The following is a 20815-nucleotide window of genomic DNA, read 5'->3' on the forward strand; positions in this document are numbered from 1 at the left end:
TGGATCATGGGACTTTAAAACTTTCAGACACACCAGACCAGGGCAGTACAGCCTTATTTACAGAAATATGGTGCATATTTGATTGGATTGGTGCAGTGGACACACAAAATAAAGATACGGTTTCCTGCCAGGGGTGAAACTTTAAGATGTCAACTTGTATTTCAAACAAAATAGTTATTAAACAGATATGAGTTATGGGTCTGCTGCCCGAGCTGCTGTTCACACTCGTACATTTTCCCTGAAGCAGAGAATTAAACACACTTGACATCAGAGATCTACGGAGTCATAAATGAAGCCGACATTACACTTTGCAGTCAAAAAACAATCTTGTTCAATTAAAACCACTTGCTTTGTGCAGTTGGATCGATGTGGGCTGCCTGTCCAGTGGGTCCGTCTCATTGTTTTGCAGCAGCAGAGGCTGTTTGTTCTGTGTGTGTCTGCTGAGTCAGCCTGGTGGATGGAGGCTTCCTGAGCCAAAGCCTGTTCTACAGCGACTGCAGCAGCAGACTGATGTCTGAAACACTAGAACCAGACTGGTACACCGCAGCACTCTGCAGGCAACCATTACAGATAGATAGATAGATAGATAGATAGATAGATAGATAGATAGATAGATAGATAGACAGACAGACAGACAGACAGACAGACAGACAGACAGACAGACAGACAGACAGACAGACAGACAGAGATAGATCAGTATTTTCTTCTCTTGTTTTAATTGTCTATAACAGCAAGTTTAATATCTTTGGCTTGTTGACTCAACAAGATATTAAATCTCATAATCTTTTAGACTTTTTTTTTTTTGGTTACATTTTTGCACAATTTATGGACCGAACAACTGATTGATTAAAAGGATGAAAGCAAATAATCAACAATCCAGTTGACAAAGATACTTATTTTAGTTAGTTGCTGCTCTATTGCATTCATTATTCATAGATGGATGGATGGACAGACAGACATATAGATAGCTGTTGTTCATTTGGTTATTGTCATTATTTGGTAGGGACAGTGCACATTAACATCTGTACTGAACAACCTCAGATGTAAATATGGCTCATTATAGTGAAAATGTTCATTTGCATCAAAAAAACATCACAATTAAAACATGCAAATAGAATAATAAATTTAAAACACATTTAAAAAATACAACACATGAAAAGGTTAAAGGTTACAAATGATCACCAGACTGGTTTGAAGGTGGGATGTGTGGAGCGTTCTCTTATTGTGAGTGGTCGACTGTTCCACTTTAGTTCCATTCATAGAAAGTGTGTTCTGTCCAAAAGTGTTTCTTCTGTGTGGGACCTCACCGTCCCCTCTAGAGGAGGCCGTCATTCTGACACCACTGTGAGTCCTTGGTTTAAAAAATTCAGACATGGGAGGAGGGAAAAAGAAGTCCATGTAGCACCTCAGAAATAACAGACACATATTTAAAAAGAAAAGAAAAATTCTCCAAACTCTGCAGATTATGCTTAGACTAAAGTGTTGCAGTCATGAATTGAAAGTGTTTGTTTTTATCAAGGACTTTTAAAGTTTTTTTGCTGTTTTTTTTAAGTGATTATATTATCACTTTACATAAAAATAGTTAGATGGGATGACATTTCACATGACTATGATAAAAGTAACAGCAAAATATCACCATGTTGGTTTTACGAGGAGCCACTGAGTAAATGGAAGTTTTTACCCTGATTTTTCACCTCCTGCAGCAAGGAGTATGAGGTCAAAGTGCACAGTGACCATTTTTGGGTCAGTGACCTAATTCCAATAATGATAGTAAGGCCCAATTCCATAAGCTTATTTCTGGGTTAATATGGTTTCTTTTGTCACTGAAAGTTTTTTCTGCATTAAATTAAATTAAATTAAACTAAATTAATAAGTCTATAGTTTTCTGTTTCCTCTTCTCTTTTGTCTTACAGTGGGATTGTATAGCACCTTCATGCAAAGATGCAATCCAAACTGACAAAAAAAGAAAGAAATTAAAGCAAGTAAATATAGAAATAACAGTAAGATGAGTGAGGATACAGGTGGGCAGTGCAGTGATCTGAGCAGAGGGTTTATATGATCTGCTCTGGTTTGTTTTGGTCAAAATCCAGGCTGCAGTGTTCTGAATTATCTACAGTTTTATTATAGAGAGACCAGTATAAAGAGAGATGCAGTAATCCAAAGGATTTGTTATAAAACCAAGTATCCAGTTTTAACTCTTTCATGGAGAGCGTCCTGTATGAATATGAATAATAATTACTGAAGGTTAGGGTTAGGTTTGTTTTTTGTTTATAACACTGTTATATCCTAAATATCACATGGATTATGTAATTAATCAATTTGTTGTTGAGACATGGTGAGATAGTAATTTTTTCTTTAATGTATCTTTATTTAGGCAGGACAATGCACATGAACGAACACATTTATACATTCCATTTCAGTTTAAACATGTAAATATGCCGGAGTTAGCATCAGTGATAATTTTCATTCGCAGTCCCCAGTTAATAATGAATTAATTATTAATAAATAATTAACTCATTTTGTTAATTATCTGATTTTATTTCTCTCAAACAGACACAAATGGCCCCAATGAGAAAGTAAAAGATGAGATACTTTAACATCAACTGCAGCTTTACTTAGTTTGTTACAACATTATAATATATAAGATCAGAATACTGTAATGTAACACACTATGCTGCTATTTCATACAATTTGCACAATGTAATGTATATTAAAAAAATATATAAAAAGGCTTTGAAGTTAACAGATCTTGCAGAATTTAAGACTAAATTAATGTTCAAAGCTTGAAATAATTTACTTATGCAACTTAAGAGGAAAATTTAATTAAATAAACCAGGTCAGACTCATGTGTGTTTCATTTTGTGGGGTTAATTTGTGGAATAGTGAAGCTGTTTAACCTCCTAAATTCACCTTAAACTGATATTGACCAGTGTTGAGTCTTGGTTTGTGGACCTGTAGCACTGCAGAGGAGTCTGCAGCACAGGACGGACTGAAACATGAGCCAGGGCTTTTCACTCAATATTTTCCATGGCTGAGACAGTTTCCACTGATGTCCCACTGATGTGTTCCTTCTGCTCAGACCAGGACGACTTTTAACTCACTTTAAGAACCTGTGGTACTTTAGTCTGTCAGCGGCACCGCTCCGTTATTCACAAAATATGCAAAAAAAAAAAAAAATGCAAAGCAGATCCGAGAAACACCACTGGACTGCATGTTTCTGAATTTGCATCGTCACGGTTGACACTAATACCCCTGTGCTTTTCTTTGATATGACCACCAGAGGGCAGCCTTGACTACCATTAGAGTCCTCAGAAACATGTGGAAGGAAATTCACCCTGAGTTGAGTCTGGCAGACTGTTTACTGTCTGTAAAGGCTTAGTTTTAGGAAAAGAAATGGAATATAATAATTATAATTTTAAAAAAATAAATAAATAAATAATAATAATAATAATAATAATACATTTTATTTATAGGCGCCTTTCTTGGCACTCAAGGACACCATACAGTAAAACAGTAAAACAGGAGAGTATAAAACAAACAATAAAGCAGAGTAAAAAATAAAAGGCAGGTTAAAAAACTGGACAATGCAATTATGTTCACAAAGAGAAAGAGGTCCTGAACAGATGTGTTTTGAGTCTGGATTTGAAGAGAGGGAGTGAAGTGGTGTTTCTGAGATCCGGTGGCAAGGAGTTCCAGAATATAATCTTTATATATCCTCCTGAGACCCTAGAAAAGTAACAGTTTTGGCTTTTTTTACATTAAATAATTGTCTTGATTGGAAACAGCACAATGCAACAGTTTTTTTCATATACTTTTTTTTTTTTATGGAATGTCCTTTGCAGTGGACAGTGTCTTTTTTTTTAGTAAAGATGTGAAACTCTCTGTATTCTGAATTTCCCCTAGGGGATTAATAAATTCAAATCTATCTATCTATCTTGTCCCCTACAGAGGACACAAATGCATTGCTGGGTCTCAGGAGGATATATGTTTTTATGAGTGCATAATAACATGCCGATAAGGCAATGGCAATAATTCATGTATATTTTAACAATAATTTAAAAAATTTTATAAATTACCTGCACTTGAAAATCTTACAATCATCAGAACTCGTGTAAAAACAAGATACCCTATTTAATTTTTAGCCATTATACAACCCTAACTAAAACTAAACCAAAAACAAGTGTCATACACCCATTTTATTCGCAACAGAACATAGAAAACTGTAGCTTGGAGTAAAGGCAGGAGGTTGAAGTACTGAAGCACATGATTTAGGGAAAAGGGGTGGGATTAAATAAGTGTTTACTTCTTCCCGCTCCTCAGATGTGTAAATAATACACACTATATTAAGTATTTCTATATTAAGTATTTCTGTTGTATAATAGTATAAGTTTCTTTCTTAATTGGTTTTGTTTTGTGTGTTTTTCTGGTGATAATTTACTTTTGTTGCTGTTTGTATTGTGATTTTATAAGGTACGGCTGAATTCAAGGGCAGCAACACATTTACCGTGTTATATTTAGTGATGGATATTCATATCGGGATGAGAATATATGTAATGTAGATCAGTTTCAAGCAATAGGATGACAGTAGAGCTCTAAAAACTCCATAACTTTATGGATTTAATTTACCTATGGCTCAAAGTGATTATTTATGGTCAGAATGTCACAAATATTTCAGAAATCTATAGGTTAGAACATTAAAAACAACAATAATAATAATAATACCTTCCCACTGGGTAGAATTAAGTAAAATAATAGTATTTCAAATGACAATACAAGCAAAAGTATTGTCATCCTACTGGTAATATAAATATAAATTATTAAATTATGTGATCGTTTTATTGCTCGGGCTCCTGTTCGCGATGAAACACCTGAATCCAATGTGTCCTAATGCTTTTCTCCATATGGTTTGATACAATACAATGATGCAATTCATGTGCACAAGACAACACTGTGTGTAACATGGACTTTAAAGCCCAAATGTGAAATATAAGAGCTTTAAATGAAGCCTGTGCTTTGCCTGTAAGACTAAAATTAGGGCAACAAATTCCATTTGACAAGAAAGGCAGTCGGAGCCTTGACATAAACCACGTTGTTTATCCCTTAATCCTCATTGTGCTTGTTTTTAGAGGTGTTTAGGCATTTATTAAAATGTTTTGTGATTAGTTTTTGCATTCTGGATATCACAAGACCAGTATCTGTGAGAAAAGTTCTGGCAGTTACAGTGTTTGATGTCAGAATTTATTCTAACCAAGAATAAAAAAATTTAAAAAAAATGACTTAAAATAAGATGCAGAAACTTGAAACTTAAGGAGCTGGTCTCACTAGATTTGTTCTACCTCGTTCATTTATATCTTAATCTTGATGATTAGTGACAATTGTGATGAATACTTTCACATAATTTCATGTCTCTTTATTTTCTAGCATTATGTGGTATATTTAAGTGAATGTATTGAGTTGTCTCTTGGTTTAATAAAGATTAAATGACATAAATAGCATTAAAGACTCAAGAAACCAGTTGCATAATGCAGCTTGTCAAAGAAAAACACACCCACACAGCAGTTAAGGTATTTTTTTTTTTTACTGTACTGTCGAATAAAATCTATAAAATATTAAACAAAAAATACAATACATTATTAATAATCATCTTTTTCAACCATCGGTCGCAGCCTTCAGATTGTGCTTCACAGACCCCTCTGCTCACACACATTATAAATAACACTGCAGCTCTTCGCTTCTGTCGTGAAGTCAACAAAACAGAGAAGTGGTTTTATGTCACAGACTGAAACCCACCACTGTCTGTCTGTGCAGGAGCAAAAACAAGTTGTTGTTGAAGCAGCGGTGCCCGTTGTAGCCCTGTCTGTGATTGGTCGGTGCTCTGAGTCTGGGCAAAACAAGTTGCAAGCCCCTCCCACAGAACGAGTGACGCAGGCTGCTGCTTCCTCCCACCCCTCCTCCTCCTCTTATTTTTCCTCCTGGCTGTCGCTGCCACCTCCTCCCTCCGCTAGTTCACTGTCAGCCTGTCAGGATACATTAAGCTCATATACTAGTGGCGTTCACCGAGCAGAGAAAGGCTAATGCTGCCTTCATGTGCTATGGGAATTATGGTATATATTACTTATGAACTCGAAAAATTGCACATGAACTGGGAAAAATTTTTGATACACAAGTTTGCAGAGGGGAAAATAACCTTTGGACTTGTTGACATGATTCATCGCAAATGATCAACACTGGTTTTAACAACGTTCTGACGCTTTTAGCTGACGATTTTCCATATGTACAGTCACAGTAAAAATTTATTAGACCATCAGAAGTCATCAAAAACAATGGTTATGCAATCCAGTACCGACTCCTGTGTGTATCATGTGACTAAAACAGACAGAAAAGAAAACATGGAATGCATAAAAGCACTGTTTTTGTCAGTACAATGCCATTAGATATTGATGGAAGAACTGAAGGGATTTTGGTTATTATCAAGAAAACGTGGAAAATGGATAGATATCAGCTCTGAAATTAAACTACTATGAGCTATATTTGTTATCATTATATTTGTCCAAACAAAAGTGCCTTTAGTTGTACCAGGCATTAAAATGAACAAGAAATTGAAGAAAACAAGGGGTGGTCTAATAATTTTTTCCACGACTGTATAGTGTACACAATTTGCAAAAACAACTTTTACAAAATTGTTTGGGTTCTCCAGCTTCCAAACACATGCAGTAATAGGTTCACTGGTTCTGCTAAACTGCCCATAGGTGTGAATGTGACAGTGATTGGTTGTTCATCTCAAGATGGCTACGTTCAGACTACAGGCAAATGTGGCCCAAATCTGAATTTTTTTGCCCATATGTGACCTGTATCCAATCTGTTAAAGTCAGTTTGAACAAATCTGACCCAGGCCACTTTCATATGAGGTCCTAAATCCAATACATATCTGATATTTTGCAATGCGACCTCAGTCTGAACAGCCATGTCGCATTTATCCAACCTTTACGTCATTGAAATGTGACAAACGCCACAATTCTGCGGAGGGAAAAACAGATTTACTTCCGTAAACAGTGCGTGCCTGCGTGGTCACGTATTTTGTGCATGCGGGTCACTTCAGGGTAACATTGAGTTCATCCTCAAAACTGATAGAAGTCGCATTTAATGTGTAATATGAACGAGCACACACAAAAAAAAAAAAAATCAAATTTCACCAAAAAATCTGAATTGTGCATTAAGACCTACTGTCTGAACGTAGCTTATATGTCAGTGTATACATGTACCTGCGACCCTCTGGAGCTGGGATATCGAACATAAGGCCTGTGGGCCAAAACTGGGCCGCCAAAGATTCCAGTCTGGCCTATGCAAAAATTACAGTTACAATATTAACAGTCAAGAGTGTCAAACTCATTTTAGTCCAAAACTCAAAAATTTTAACGATATTCTGCTTGTTACTAAATGTTTTGTGTTTCTTAAACCATTGTTATCTGTACATTGTAATGTATGTGTATAAATAATAAGCTGAGGCATAGTGTAGTTAAAATTGCACTGATTTTTCTTAAGAAATTTCAAGTTTTTCAGATTTCACCTTTTTTGTGAGAAGATAATTTGTAAATGTAGACAGTTTCATTATTTAATTTTACTGTTTTGCACAACAACAAAGAAGAAAAATGGAGAGTTGTCATTATTTATAGGCTATGATGCTGTTATTTTACTGGTCTGGCCTGTTTGAGAACAAACTGGGCCAAATGTGGCCCCTGAACTAAAATGAGTTCGACACCCCTGCTCTGGAGGATGAAATTCATTCAAGGATGTATTTATGAATGAATTAAAAAATTCTGTAGTAGATGAATTAACTTGTCCAAAACTGTTTTACTCAATTGTGCAGTCATTTCGCTACAACAACAAAAGCACTTGAACACAACACACTGGTAATTCCAGATTCACAAGTGTAAAAGATCATCTTCCCGACAGCACCTGAAGGCAGCATAAGACAAGGGAAGAGGAGGACGAAGTGATGAGTGCTTGACATAACACCTCGGCTCAGTCCTCAGAACGCTTTATCAATGAAGCTGAAGCTCGGGCAGCCCATAAAACACCTCGACGTAAATGATAATCAGGTTCAGTAGTTAAGGCACGTGAAGCAGAGACGTGGACCATGGGTTACTGCGATCTGACAGGACATGACCTAAACTAGTCTAAAACGGTTTCTGTTGGCTCACGGTGTAAGAACAGGACATTCTGGAGGTAGAACGGGAGTAAACCACAGACAATGACGGCCGAGCATTAGCTTCACTGACGACAGGACGTTGGACTTTCAGGTAGAAATGCATATAAAACAGGTAAAAAACTCCCAGATGCTGCAATACAAACAAGTGACTACAAGGCCATTAAAATACATTTATGCTTTTTGGGTTTGGTTCCACATCAACTCGGTCACAAATCTTAAGTTTGTCCAGTTTGTCGTCATGGATTTTCATGGAAAAAAAAAAATCACACTAAGTCCAGAAATCTTACTTCTTGAATCCTAAAGCTCTACTTTTTAGTACAGGAGAAGGAAAACAGGAATTTTCCAAAACATCTACAACTGACTGAGTAAAAAGTCGACTTTTTACACAGATTTGATGCTTTTAGTGTCTTCTTTAAGAGAGTTTTATTAGAGGTACAGTAATATACTTCATGATTAATATTCTAAGGTCAGATTTCTGTCAATACACAACCTTATATTTTAGATAAATATCATTCATATGTGTATTTTAAGCCTAAAAACTACTGACTTTGCACTGGAATGAGTAGAAATGTATACTTATAGTGTAAACAACAGAGCTTTAGGATTTAAGATCAGATCGTTGACTTCAATCTAAGGTTTGAATCAATGATCAGAGTTTTTTTTGTTATTATTCTTTGATTCACACCTCCTAAATGTGAATATTTTCTGGTTTCTTTCCTCTTAAATGACAGTAAATTGAATATCTTTGGGTTCTGGATCATTTTGGGTTTTGGGGAAACACTTTTGGACCATTTTGACAAAACCATTGACAGTGAAGATAACCTTAAGTTGCAGCTCTAGTGCAAATTCCCCTTAATTTTAACACAATTCTTTAATGAAAATTCCGGACATGAACAGTACAATCCATGCCGAGTTGATGGGAAATGAACCGTTACATTTCTGACACACGGCAAAGTCGTCCTGATCGTCGACTAGAGTCTGTCAGCTCCTACATTTTCATCTGGAACACGTTTGACGCTGCACTCATCACAATAACTTTAAATAGAAGCTGCCAAGGAGGAAAAAAAACGTTGACATCATCCTCACTGTGATTATAAAAAAAGATGAATTTCTTGCTCACACTCTTTAGTTCGTCCCAAATGGCGCAAAAAAAAGCAGCCGATCCGCAGACAGTCCAAGGTGATGAGGAACCTAAAATATAAATTAAACCACTCAGTCTTCATCCAAGTGAGGATCTGTGGCAGTTCGTGGTTGATCTTCATTCATAAATATAAATAATATTAAATAAAGGCATCCAACATGTTTTGCATGTTCTCTAGCGGAGTCAATCTCAGCTCCGATAAAAAAATAAAAATAAAAAAAAAAAGTCCACCTGCAGCTGAGACTTTCATTTAAAGACGCTAAACGGTGCCAACACTGAAGGGAAACTGAAGCCTTTGCCCTCCTGCGTGGCTGGAGCACACCCTCTTAAGTAATTGAAAGGATTTCAATTAATAATCAACCCAGGTCTGATCTGACAGCCCGAGTGACGCACAAACCCCCTGAGCTCAGGTTCCTCCTCCTCCTCCTTCTCCTGAGCAGCACATACGGAGCTGGGTTTGACAAAAACTTCACCAAAAACATTAAAAAAGGATGGTTTGATCTGGTCTTTAAGGCTCCATCTGCATTCACGGACGACCCGAGGTGAAAACGAACCCATGTGTGACGTCGACGCCGTCCGTCAGAGCGGTACACTCATAGGTTTTGTGATTCACTTCTGGTGTCGACGCTTTGTCTCAACCTGCCTCCTCTGCTTTTCTACAATTATTCACAAATGAGTCAAAACACAGCATGTCTGCGCTCTATTTCCTGTTACTGTGGCTGTAGAAAGGGCTCTTTTTTTTCTGTTTGGAGTAAAATGTATGTCACTTATTACACGTCTGCAGTATCTGTATCATTAAAACGCTCACATCGTCACTGTCGGGTGGAAACCTCGTATGTCCAAAAGGGTTCTTTTTCAAGAAACTGGAAAATCAATGTATTTTCTAAGTAAATTATTTTCACTGGTTTAATATTTCTAAAATTGAATACTGACCAATAGAATCGTTTTATGACAAAAAACAAAAATGGACTTACGAGGTTTCCACCCGCAAGTGACAATATAGGGGTTAAAATCACATCTTTGTTCTGTTATTTAACAGAGAATGTTTATCTCATGAGGCATTTTAAACTAGGTTTTTCATTTAAAATCATAAATATTTCATTTTTAATAAGACTCAGCTCAGGTTCATGACTCAGTGTTAGTCAAACGGTACCTGATAAATGAATTATTTGTACTTAAAGGAACAGTTTGATTGATTATCAGCTGCCGTATTTAGCATTTTTACATTTAAAACGGGCACTTTCAACTTTTACTCCTTTTACTCCATTTACTCTTAGTTTATAAAACGTTTTAAAAATTAGGAGCTTTTCTATGTTGATTTTTAGTTAACTTTATAAGAAATGCAGCAGCTGCTTGTTTTAAGTTAAAGAAAATGCTTTGGTTGTAGTTTTTCTACATTTTTACACTAATATTTTTATTTTTTTGGATTTGGAACCAATAACGGAGCTGGGCGATGTACATTGAATTAACATGATTAGATAAGAGGTTTTTTATGATGTGAAAAGTGTCTAAATTAAGGAGTTTTCTGACTCAAAACAACAACAAAAGTCAAAATGGAACATGTTTGTTTGTTGTTTTATATTCAGTGTGAATGTGGTTCTTCACTGTATAACAGTAGTGGTTTATTTTAATGCAAATGATCATTAACTATCTTTAATCTTAGTCAAATTCTACATATTGACGCTTATGGACAGAGAAAACTGTTTTGAGTCCTGTTTTATCCTGAGTTAATGTAGATAGAAAAAAATAATCCATAAGAATGGGGGGGTCCACTTTTGACCATATAGCCCAGCTCCAAATTTAAATATCAATTATCAGTTTAATTGATTTTTAACAATCTGTATCAGCCCTGGAAAAAATATAATAAAAAAACTAATTGGTTGAGGCGTTATAAAACACATTTCATCCAAAATGTCAGATGGAGCCTTAAAAATCCAGACTGCTCAGCCTTTAAACCGGTCCACACCCCCATGTCCACCCTCGTCTCGGTCCGTCCATCTGATCAGGACTTGACCAGGATCTCCATGATGTGGTCCAGCTCGTTCAGGTCCATCAGACACGACTGGAGACTCCCGGCGGAGGCGTGTCCCGCAGAGCGCACTTTAACGTCCTCGTCCGCCCACGCGGGCCACAGAGACCCCGACGCCCAGGCGGCGGGCAGCTCCGACGTCTCATACATGGACGTATCGATGTCCTCAAAGATGTCGTCCAGGGCGAGGTCGCTGAGGTAGCCCATGGCGTTGACTGCATCACTAAAAGCACTGATCGTGGCGGCGGGAAGCGGTTTCTGCTGCTCGGACAAACCGTTCACCTCCTGAGTAGGGAATTCTGGGAGCAGAGGCGGGCTCTCTACGCCGTCCTCTGCACACCCGGGGCACGTTATGGCCACGTCCTCCCTGATGCTGTCCCTGAGAAGGCAGGAGTCTCCGCCCAGGAGCACATCCGGGCTTTCCTCGCCGTCGCTCTGTATGTCATCCTGGATCTGCCGGAGCGTGTTGATGAGTAACACGGAGCGGCGCAGGCTGAGCTCCACGCCGGCCTGGTAGCGCTGCAGCTTCTCCAGGCACAGGCCCAGGACCAGCTGCCTCTGCTGCAGGTGGCTCATGTCCGACCTGGACGGAGACGCCAGGAACCCGGCGTCGTCCTCACCGTCTTCCTCCGCGTTCTGCTGCTTCTCCTCCATCACCGCAGCCTGGACGGCCTCGGCCTCCAGCTCCTCCAGGCAACTCCACTTCCGCTTCACGCCACGACCCAACATCGACCTACGAACAGCACAAATATGAGCGTTTAGAAATACAAATATACAAGTAAACATGAAATATAAAACACCACTTCTGTCCTTCTCATTAAATATTTACCAGCTTTATTCTTTCACATTCCTATGTAAATATTTTTTAACTTTAATTCTAACTCTATATTTATATAAACATAAAATTTCCCATGTTTCTCTTATATTTCACTTTTCACTCCTTGTGGTTTGTCTATCTGTCTTTTTCTCTGCACTTGTTTGTTTTATGCTGCTGCTGCTAACTGTGAAATTTCCCCAGGGTGGGATCAATAAAGTCTTATTTTATCTTATCTTCCTTTTATTCAATATATAAATCAATGACTAATACTTACATGTACGATTACAAATTACAAATCAAAGTAAAGAAACACATAACCTGTCAGTAATGCTCTTTCTTTACTGTGTGCAGTTGTTGTTGTTGTTGTTGTGCGTATTGACAGCTTACATAACAATGTTCCTGCAGAAACACTGCCAGTATTTAATGGTATTTAACATCCTTACATACTCATGCCAAAGCAGAACATATATTTACCAGGATTATGGTTAAGAAAAACCAACAAGATTGACACTAAAACTCGCAGAGAACACAGGGATAGCATTAGCTGATATAAAAAATTACTTTTCTAAAACTGAAAACTAAAACACATACAACGACCAACAAAATGTGAACTAAAAATAAAATAATAAACTTTTTTTCTGCCTCTGAAAATCAAGCTGAACATCTGAAAAAGTCAAATACTAATAGAAACTAAACTAAAACTCAATTCTTCAAAATAAAAGTCAAATAAAGTAACTAGTTTTATCATAAAACTGAACTAAATGACACCTATATGTTTACTATATGGGAGTTTTTACAGGAGTTGAGCTGTAAATGATTAAGAAAATTATGTAATTTAATTAAAATAGTGTGACACGGACCTTTATGGATGTAAAAAGAAGAAAAAAAAAAAAAAAAAAAGACAAACCCCTGTTGGAACAACTAGTTTCTAATGGCAGCAAGAAAGAAAAGTAAAACTCATCTCCCTCCTTGTATCACTTTATCTTTTAATGAGGGCTCTTATTAAACACAGATCATAAATTAACCTTTATTTTTTATTCTAACATGTTTTAATTCTAGCTGTTCTTGTCATAGTTGATGTGTTTGATGCAATTATTCGCTGATTCTTTATTGTTTTACATAATTACCTTCACTTTTTGTACTTTATTGGCCTCTTTTTTTCACTCCATATTAAAAATGAAGCCTTCATGTTCAATTTTCAGTCTTCTGCAGATGCTCTGATTGTTTCCAACATATATCTTAACTTGCAACAATCTTTATTAAAGTTATTCCAGTTTTTTTTTTTTTTTTTTTTTTTTAAAGCTAACTGGGAGTCATTCTGTTCACCAGTTTGAAGGAACACTGTGGATTGCACATTTTGGATTGCATCAAGCTGCAATAAACCTTTATCTACTTTATGTAACAGCAGAAACTGAGCAGAAGAGCAGCAGACAGAGGAGGAACTGAAAGAAAAACCAGCAGAGAGAAACTTAGTGGAGAATCTTCTGGAACATAGTCCTACTTTCTGTGTTTAGACTATGGTGTTGGGACTAAAATCTCCTACAGATGCTCGATTCACATCATTTTCCCACTGGTCGAACCACTAACTGGGCTCTAGGGTCTAGTTTTCCTCTAATTCATCCCCTGTTTCTACCTTTACATTCACTTTCAATGGAGGAGACACAAATAACACAAGTTTACAGGGATTCAGGAAACTACAACAGCCTTTTCAAGCCTGATTTTGTCCATTTTCATCCAACCAAAACAGAACTATTTCAGGTTTGAGAACATTTTCCAGCTAAAATGGTGTTTTGCATGATTTCCCAACACATAAATAAGCGCAACCTGTTTCACTTTCGTCATTTTTATTTCCTTTAAGTCAAATTTAAAGGTCAGAATTGGATTCTAGTTATTGTGAGTACATTGAGTAGATTTGCCCACATTTTGGTTATATATAAGGTTGTTTTTGCATTGTATAGTCTATATTTTGTACATTTTCACCTAAGGCTTCATGCTTTTGCCATTTTTATCTACTTTAAATCTGATTTAAAGGCCAAACTTAGTTATTTGGAGTAGATTTGCCCACATTTTGGTTATATACAAGATTGATTTTGCATTGTACAATCTATGTTTTGTATATTTTCACCTAAGGCTTCATGCTTTTGCCATTTTTATCTACTTTAAGTCTGGTTTAAAGGCCAGACTTAGTTATTTTGAGTAGATTTGCCCACATTTTGGTTATATATAAGGTTGTTTTGCATTGTATACGGTCTATATTTTGTACATTTTCACTAAAGGCTTCATGCTTTTGCCATTTTTATCTACTTTAAGTCTCGTAGACTTAGTTATTTGGAATAGATTTGCCCACATTTTGGTTACAAATATGGTTGTTTTTGCATTATATAAGGTCTATATTTTGTACATTTGCACTGTTAGATCTAAAGCTTCATGCTTTTGCCATTTTTATCTACTTTAAGTCTGATTTAAAGGCCAGACTTAGTTATTTGGAGTAGATTTGCCCACATTTTGGTTACAAATATGGTTGTTTTTGCATTATATAAGGTCTATATTTTGTACATTTTTCACTGTTAGAGCTAAAGCTTCATGCTGCATTCAGTTACCTGTAGATGACTGTTCCACGCGTGTTTTTCATAAGTCAAAGCCCCTTTTGATGGAAGTCTGACCCCCATCTCAGGAGCTAAGAACTGCCCAGTATGAATTAGAACATGGAGTAACAACTTACAAAGTCAAACCTCTGGGAAATGTTGCAGTTTTTCTTTATTCTGTAAATGTTAAAATAATAAATATTAATTCCAACAGGATACTTATTTGGTACCAGAACACCCTTTTTAAAACCCAGGGTTGGTTCGGCTGTGAGCAAGTTTAAAGGGAAAAAAAAAACCCAAAAACTTGACGACGTGTGAATTAAAAGAGTCCAAACAGAAGATAAACACAACCTTACGCGTCCGTGGAAACTGTCATGAGGTTCGTGGGTCCGTGGGTTCGTCTGGTTCCGTCGCCGCGTTCCTGCGCTGTCGGGTCGAGGAATAAGGAATGTTCAGTCCGGAGGAGGAGGAGGAGGAGCTGCGGAAGGTAGAGACCCGAGCGGAGGAGGAGGAGGAGGAGGAGGGAGGGGGTGGAGGTGGAGGAGGAGGAGGGGGAGGGGGAGGGGGATCCGGAGCTCCAGGCCGCCGCTGATTGGTCCCTTCCCCCGCTGATCAAGCCTCCGCCTCCGTCATCACGGGGCAGCGAATGTGCGGCGGATTGTTCCGACGCCGAGCCGCTGGTGCGTTCACGGACGGCTCCAAAAAGTCACGGACAGGAGCACACGTGAGCGGGAGGCAAAGGCAGAAATCAACAACAGTACTGGATTTTTAGGAGTATATGCGTATATCTGAGGCGAAAGCATCAACGTCATTTTAGTTCACACGCACATAACAGCCCAATTTATTTATTTTTGTGTTCATTTATTTATCAGGGACAATGCAGTGAAAACATAGTGCACTAAGAGTATATAGCAGGGGTGTCACATCCAGCCTAATATGATCTAAAGTGACCAGTAAAGTAATATAAACAGTAGGATAAGAACTTTTGAGTGAAAAAAGTAAATTCCATAAAATAAAAAATACACTTAAATATGCTTAAATATCCTACAATACACGCAAAAATACACTTAAATATGCTTAAATATTCTATAATACATGCAAAAATACACTTAAATATGCTTAAATATTCTACAATACACACAAAAATACACTTAATTATGCTCAAAAATCCTACAATACACGCAAAAAATACACTTAATTATGCTCAAAAATCCTACAATACACGCAAAAATACACTTAAATATGCTTAAATATTCTACAATACACACAAAAATACACTTAAATATGCTTAAATATCCTACAATACACGCAAAAATACACTTAATTATGCTCAAAAATCCTATAATATATGCAACAATACACTTAAATATGCTTAAATATTCTACAATACACGCAAAAATACACTTAATTCTGCTCAAAAATCGAACAGTACACGCAAAAATACACTTAAATATGCTTAAATATTCTACAATTCACACAAAACTACACTTAAATATACTTAAATATCGTACAACACACACAAAAGTACACTTAATTATGCTGAAAAATCCTACAATACATGTAAAAATACACTTAAATATGCTTAAATATTCTACAATACATGCAAAAATACACTTAATCATGCTCAAAAATCCTACAATGCACGCAAAAATACACTTAAATATGTTTAAATATTCTATAATACACACAAAAATATACTTAATTATGCTCAAAAATCCTACAATACAGGCAAAAATACACTTAAATATTCTAAAATACATGCAAAAATACACTTAATTATGCTCAAAAATCCTTCAATACACGCAAAAATACACTTAAATATGCTTAAATATTCTACAATACACGCAAAAATACACTTGAATATGCTTAAATATTCTACAATGCATGCAAAAATACACTTAATTATGCTCAAAAATCCTACAATACACACAAAAATACACTTAATTATGCTCAAAAATCCTACAATACACGCAAAAGTACACTTAAATATGTTAAAAAATCCTACAATACACGCAAAAATACACTTAAATATGCTTAAATATTCTACAATGCATGCAAAAATACACTTAATTATGCTCAAAAATCCTACAATACACGCAAAAATACACTTAATTATGCTCAAAAATCCTACAATATACACAAAAATACACTTAATTATGCTCAAAAATCCTACAATACACGCAAAAATACACTTAAATATGTTCAAAAATCCTACAATACACGCAAAAATACACTTAATTATGCTCAAAAATCCTACAATACACGCAAAAATACACTTAAATATGTTCAAAAATCCTACAATACATGCAAAAATACACTTAAATATGCTTAAATATTCAACAATACACGCAAAAATACACTTAAATATGCTCAAAAATCCTACAATACACGCAAAAATACACTTAAATATGCTTAAATATTCTACAATATACACAAAAATACACTTAAATATGCTTAAATATCCAACAATACACGCAAAAATATGCTTAAATATTCTACAATACACGCAAAAATACACTTAATTACACTCAAAAATCCTACAATACACGCAAAAATACACTTATATATGCTCAAAAATCCTACAATACACACAAAAATACCCTTAATTATGCTAAAAAAATCCTACAATACACGCAAAAATACACTTAAATATGTTCAAAAATCCTACAATACATGCAAAAATACACTTAATTATGCTCAAAAATCCTACAATACATGCAAAAATACACTTAAATATGCTTAAATATCCTGCAATACACGCAAAAATACACTTAAATATGCTTAAATATCCTACAATACACGTAAAAATACACTTAATTATGCTCAAAAATCCTACAATACATGCAAAAATACACTTAAATATGCTTAAATATCCTGCAATACACGCAAAAATACACTTAATTATGCTCAAAAATCCTACAATACACGCAAAAATACACTTAATTATACTCAAAAATCCTACAATACACACAAAAATACACTTAATTATGCTAAAAAATCCTACAATACACGCAAAAATACACTTAAATATGTTCAAAAATCCTACAATACATGCAAAATACACTTAAATATGCTTAAATATTCTACAATACACGCAAAAATACACTTAAATATGCTCAAAAATCCTACAATACACGCAAAATACACTTAAATATGCTTAAATATTCTACAATACACACAAAAACACACTTAAATATGCTTAAATATCCCACAATACACACAAAAATACACTTAAATATGCTTAAATATCCTACAATACACGTAAAAATACACTTAATTATGCTCAAAAATCCTACAATACATGCAAAAATACACTTAAATATGCTTAAATATCCTACAATACACGCAAAAATACACTTAATTATGCTCAAAAATCCTACAATACACACAAAAATACACTTAATTATGCTCAAAAATCCTATAATATATGCAAAAATACACTTAATTATGCTCAAAAATCCTACAATACACGCAAAAATACACTTAATTATGCTCAAAAATCCTACAATACACGCAAAAATACACTTAAATATGCTCAAAAATCCTACAATACACGCAAAAATACACTTAAATATGCTTAAATATTCTACAATACATGCAAAAATACACTTAAATATGCTTAAATATCCTACAATACACGCAAAAATACACTTAAAATTCTGTAATTCAAATGTTTACATCTACGAATTGTACTTGAACAAGATATGAACAAATATGAACAACCTGAAAATTCTTTAGTAAAATAAGTGCAATGGTAACAATACTATCCCTTAGTTTATCATTTATACACGTGAATCACAACTTAGAGATCACAGTGGGTCTACAAATACACCAAACATTAAATAACAGGGAGAATATTATTAAAATTCCACATACTTCTCTTAAGACAGTTCATATATTCACTTTTTTTTTGTTTGTAAAAGACTAGTCTGTAAATGTAAACATTTTTGTGTAATTTTACATTTTTTACTCTAAAATAGAGACAAATTTGCAGTTTTCGTTATTTATAGTTTATTATGATAGTATTTTACTGTTCTGATCCACTTTAGAATTAATTGATCTAAAATTATTTTAACATCCTTGAGTGTTAATATTTTCAGTGTAATTTTTGTATTTCACAAATTAATCCCACGGGCCGGATCGATCCCTTTGACGGGCCAGATTTGGCCCCCGGGCCGCATGTTTGACACCCCTGGTATATAGCATTTAGCTAGTTTGCAACTCCCATCCCTGGTTGTGCTTTTCAACAGAGAAATACATTTACAATATAAATAACAATAAAATACAAACAGTATAAACCAGGAGTGTTGAAGTTATTTTAATTCAAGCCCAGTATGAACCCAATACTATCATAATAACCTATAAATAATGTCAACTCCAAACTTTACGGAAGTAAATCAGTCTCATCAGATTTTGAATTATAAAAGCCATTGAATTTTTAGCATTGAATATTTTTTTGCACTGAAATTAAGTATCTGAATTTTTTGTCTCTCAATTTAACTATGTTCATAAATTTAGCGTAAAAAAAATTCAGATGCAAAAAATTCAGAAGCAAAAAATTCAGATCACACATCCGGGACATCAAGGATAAGCAATCGACTCTTTTTTTATTTTTAATTAATTAATTAATTAATTAATTAATTAGTTAATTTTCATTTATTAATTTTTATTTTATTTTATTTTATTTTTTCATAAGCAATCAATTCTATCTCAAGTCGAACTGACAGCCAGCCAGTCGAGTTACATTAGGTTGGTCAAGTGATGCTGATGCAGGAAGACGGTCAGCGCGGATGTGTGATCTGAATATTTTTGCATCTGAATTTTTGTGTCTGAATTTTTTTTATTCTAAATGTATGTACATAGTTGAATTCAGATGAAAAATTCAGATACCTAATTTTAGTGCAGCAAAAATTCAGATACTTAATTTCAATGCAAAAAAAATCAGTGCTAGAATTTCAATGGCTTTTAGAATTCAAAATCTGATGAGACTGATTTACTTCCATAAAACTTTTCTCTATAGAGTGGTGAAATGTTTACTGTAGTAACACTGTGCAGTTTGTAGTTAAGACTACATTCATACAGCACGTTTTTTTATTGAGGGGAGGCAAAGGGAGAAATCAACAACAGTATTGGATTTTCACAAATAAATGCATGTATCTGAGGTTAAAGCATCAGCGTCATTTTAGTTCACACGCCCATAACAGCCCAATTTATTTATTTTTGTGTTCATTTATTTATCAGAGACAATGCAGTGAAAACAGTGCACTAAGAATATATAGCATTAAGCTAGTTTGCAACTCCTATCTCTGGTTGGGCTTTTCAACAGACATATATTTACCCTATAAACAGCAATAAGATAAAAACAGTATAAACCAGGAGCGTTGAAGTTCTTTTAATTCAAGCCCAATATGAACCCAATACTATCATAATAACCTATGAATAATGTCAACTCCAAACTTTTCTCTAAAGAGTGGTGAAATGTTTACAGGAGTAACACTGTGCAGAGTATACATTTGTAGTATGTATTTAGACTACGTTCATACAGCAGGTCTTAACTGAAGGGAGGCAAAGGGAAAAATCAACGACAGTATTGGATTTTTACAAATAAATGTGTGTATCTGAGGCCAAAGCATCAACGTCATTTTAGTTCACGTGCCCATAACAGCCCAATTTATTTATTTGTTCTTTTATTTATCAGGGACAATGCAGTGAAAACATAGTGCACTAAGAGTATTTAGCATTTAGCTAGTTTGCAACTTCCATCCCTCGTTGGGCTTTTCAGCAGAGAAATACATTTACGATATAAACAACAATAAAATAAAAACAGTATAGACAATAGTATAAACCAGGGGTGTTGAAGTTCTTTTAATTCAAGGGCCACATTTGACCCAATAATACTATCATAATAACCTATGAATCATGTCAACTCCAGACTTTTCTCTATAGAGTGGTGAAATGTTTACTGTAGTAACACTGTGCAAAGTATACATTTACAGTATATAATTTAGACTGCACTCAGACAGCAGGTCTTAAT

The 20815-nt window shown here is 35.2% G+C and overlaps 1 protein-coding gene across 1 annotated transcript; it reads right to left on the reverse strand.

Moving 5' to 3' along the window:
• Nucleotides 1–10614: 10614 nt before the first annotated feature.
• LOC115414186 (cell division cycle-associated protein 4) lies at nucleotides 10615–15265 on the reverse strand. Its single transcript, XM_030127409.1, has 2 exons — nucleotides 15133–15265; nucleotides 10615–12112 (listed from the first exon to the last, which is right to left on the reverse strand). The coding sequence occupies exon 2, from the start codon at nucleotides 12106–12108 to the stop codon at nucleotides 11353–11355; it is 756 nt and encodes a 251-aa protein (XP_029983269.1). The 5' UTR covers nucleotides 12109–12112; nucleotides 15133–15265; the 3' UTR covers nucleotides 10615–11352.
• Nucleotides 15266–20815: the final 5550 nt, after the last annotated feature.

The sequence above is a fragment of the Sphaeramia orbicularis genome, chromosome 22, assembly GCF_902148855.1.
Source record: "Sphaeramia orbicularis chromosome 22, fSphaOr1.1, whole genome shotgun sequence".
Lineage (NCBI taxonomy): Eukaryota > Metazoa > Chordata > Actinopteri > Kurtiformes > Apogonidae > Sphaeramia > Sphaeramia orbicularis.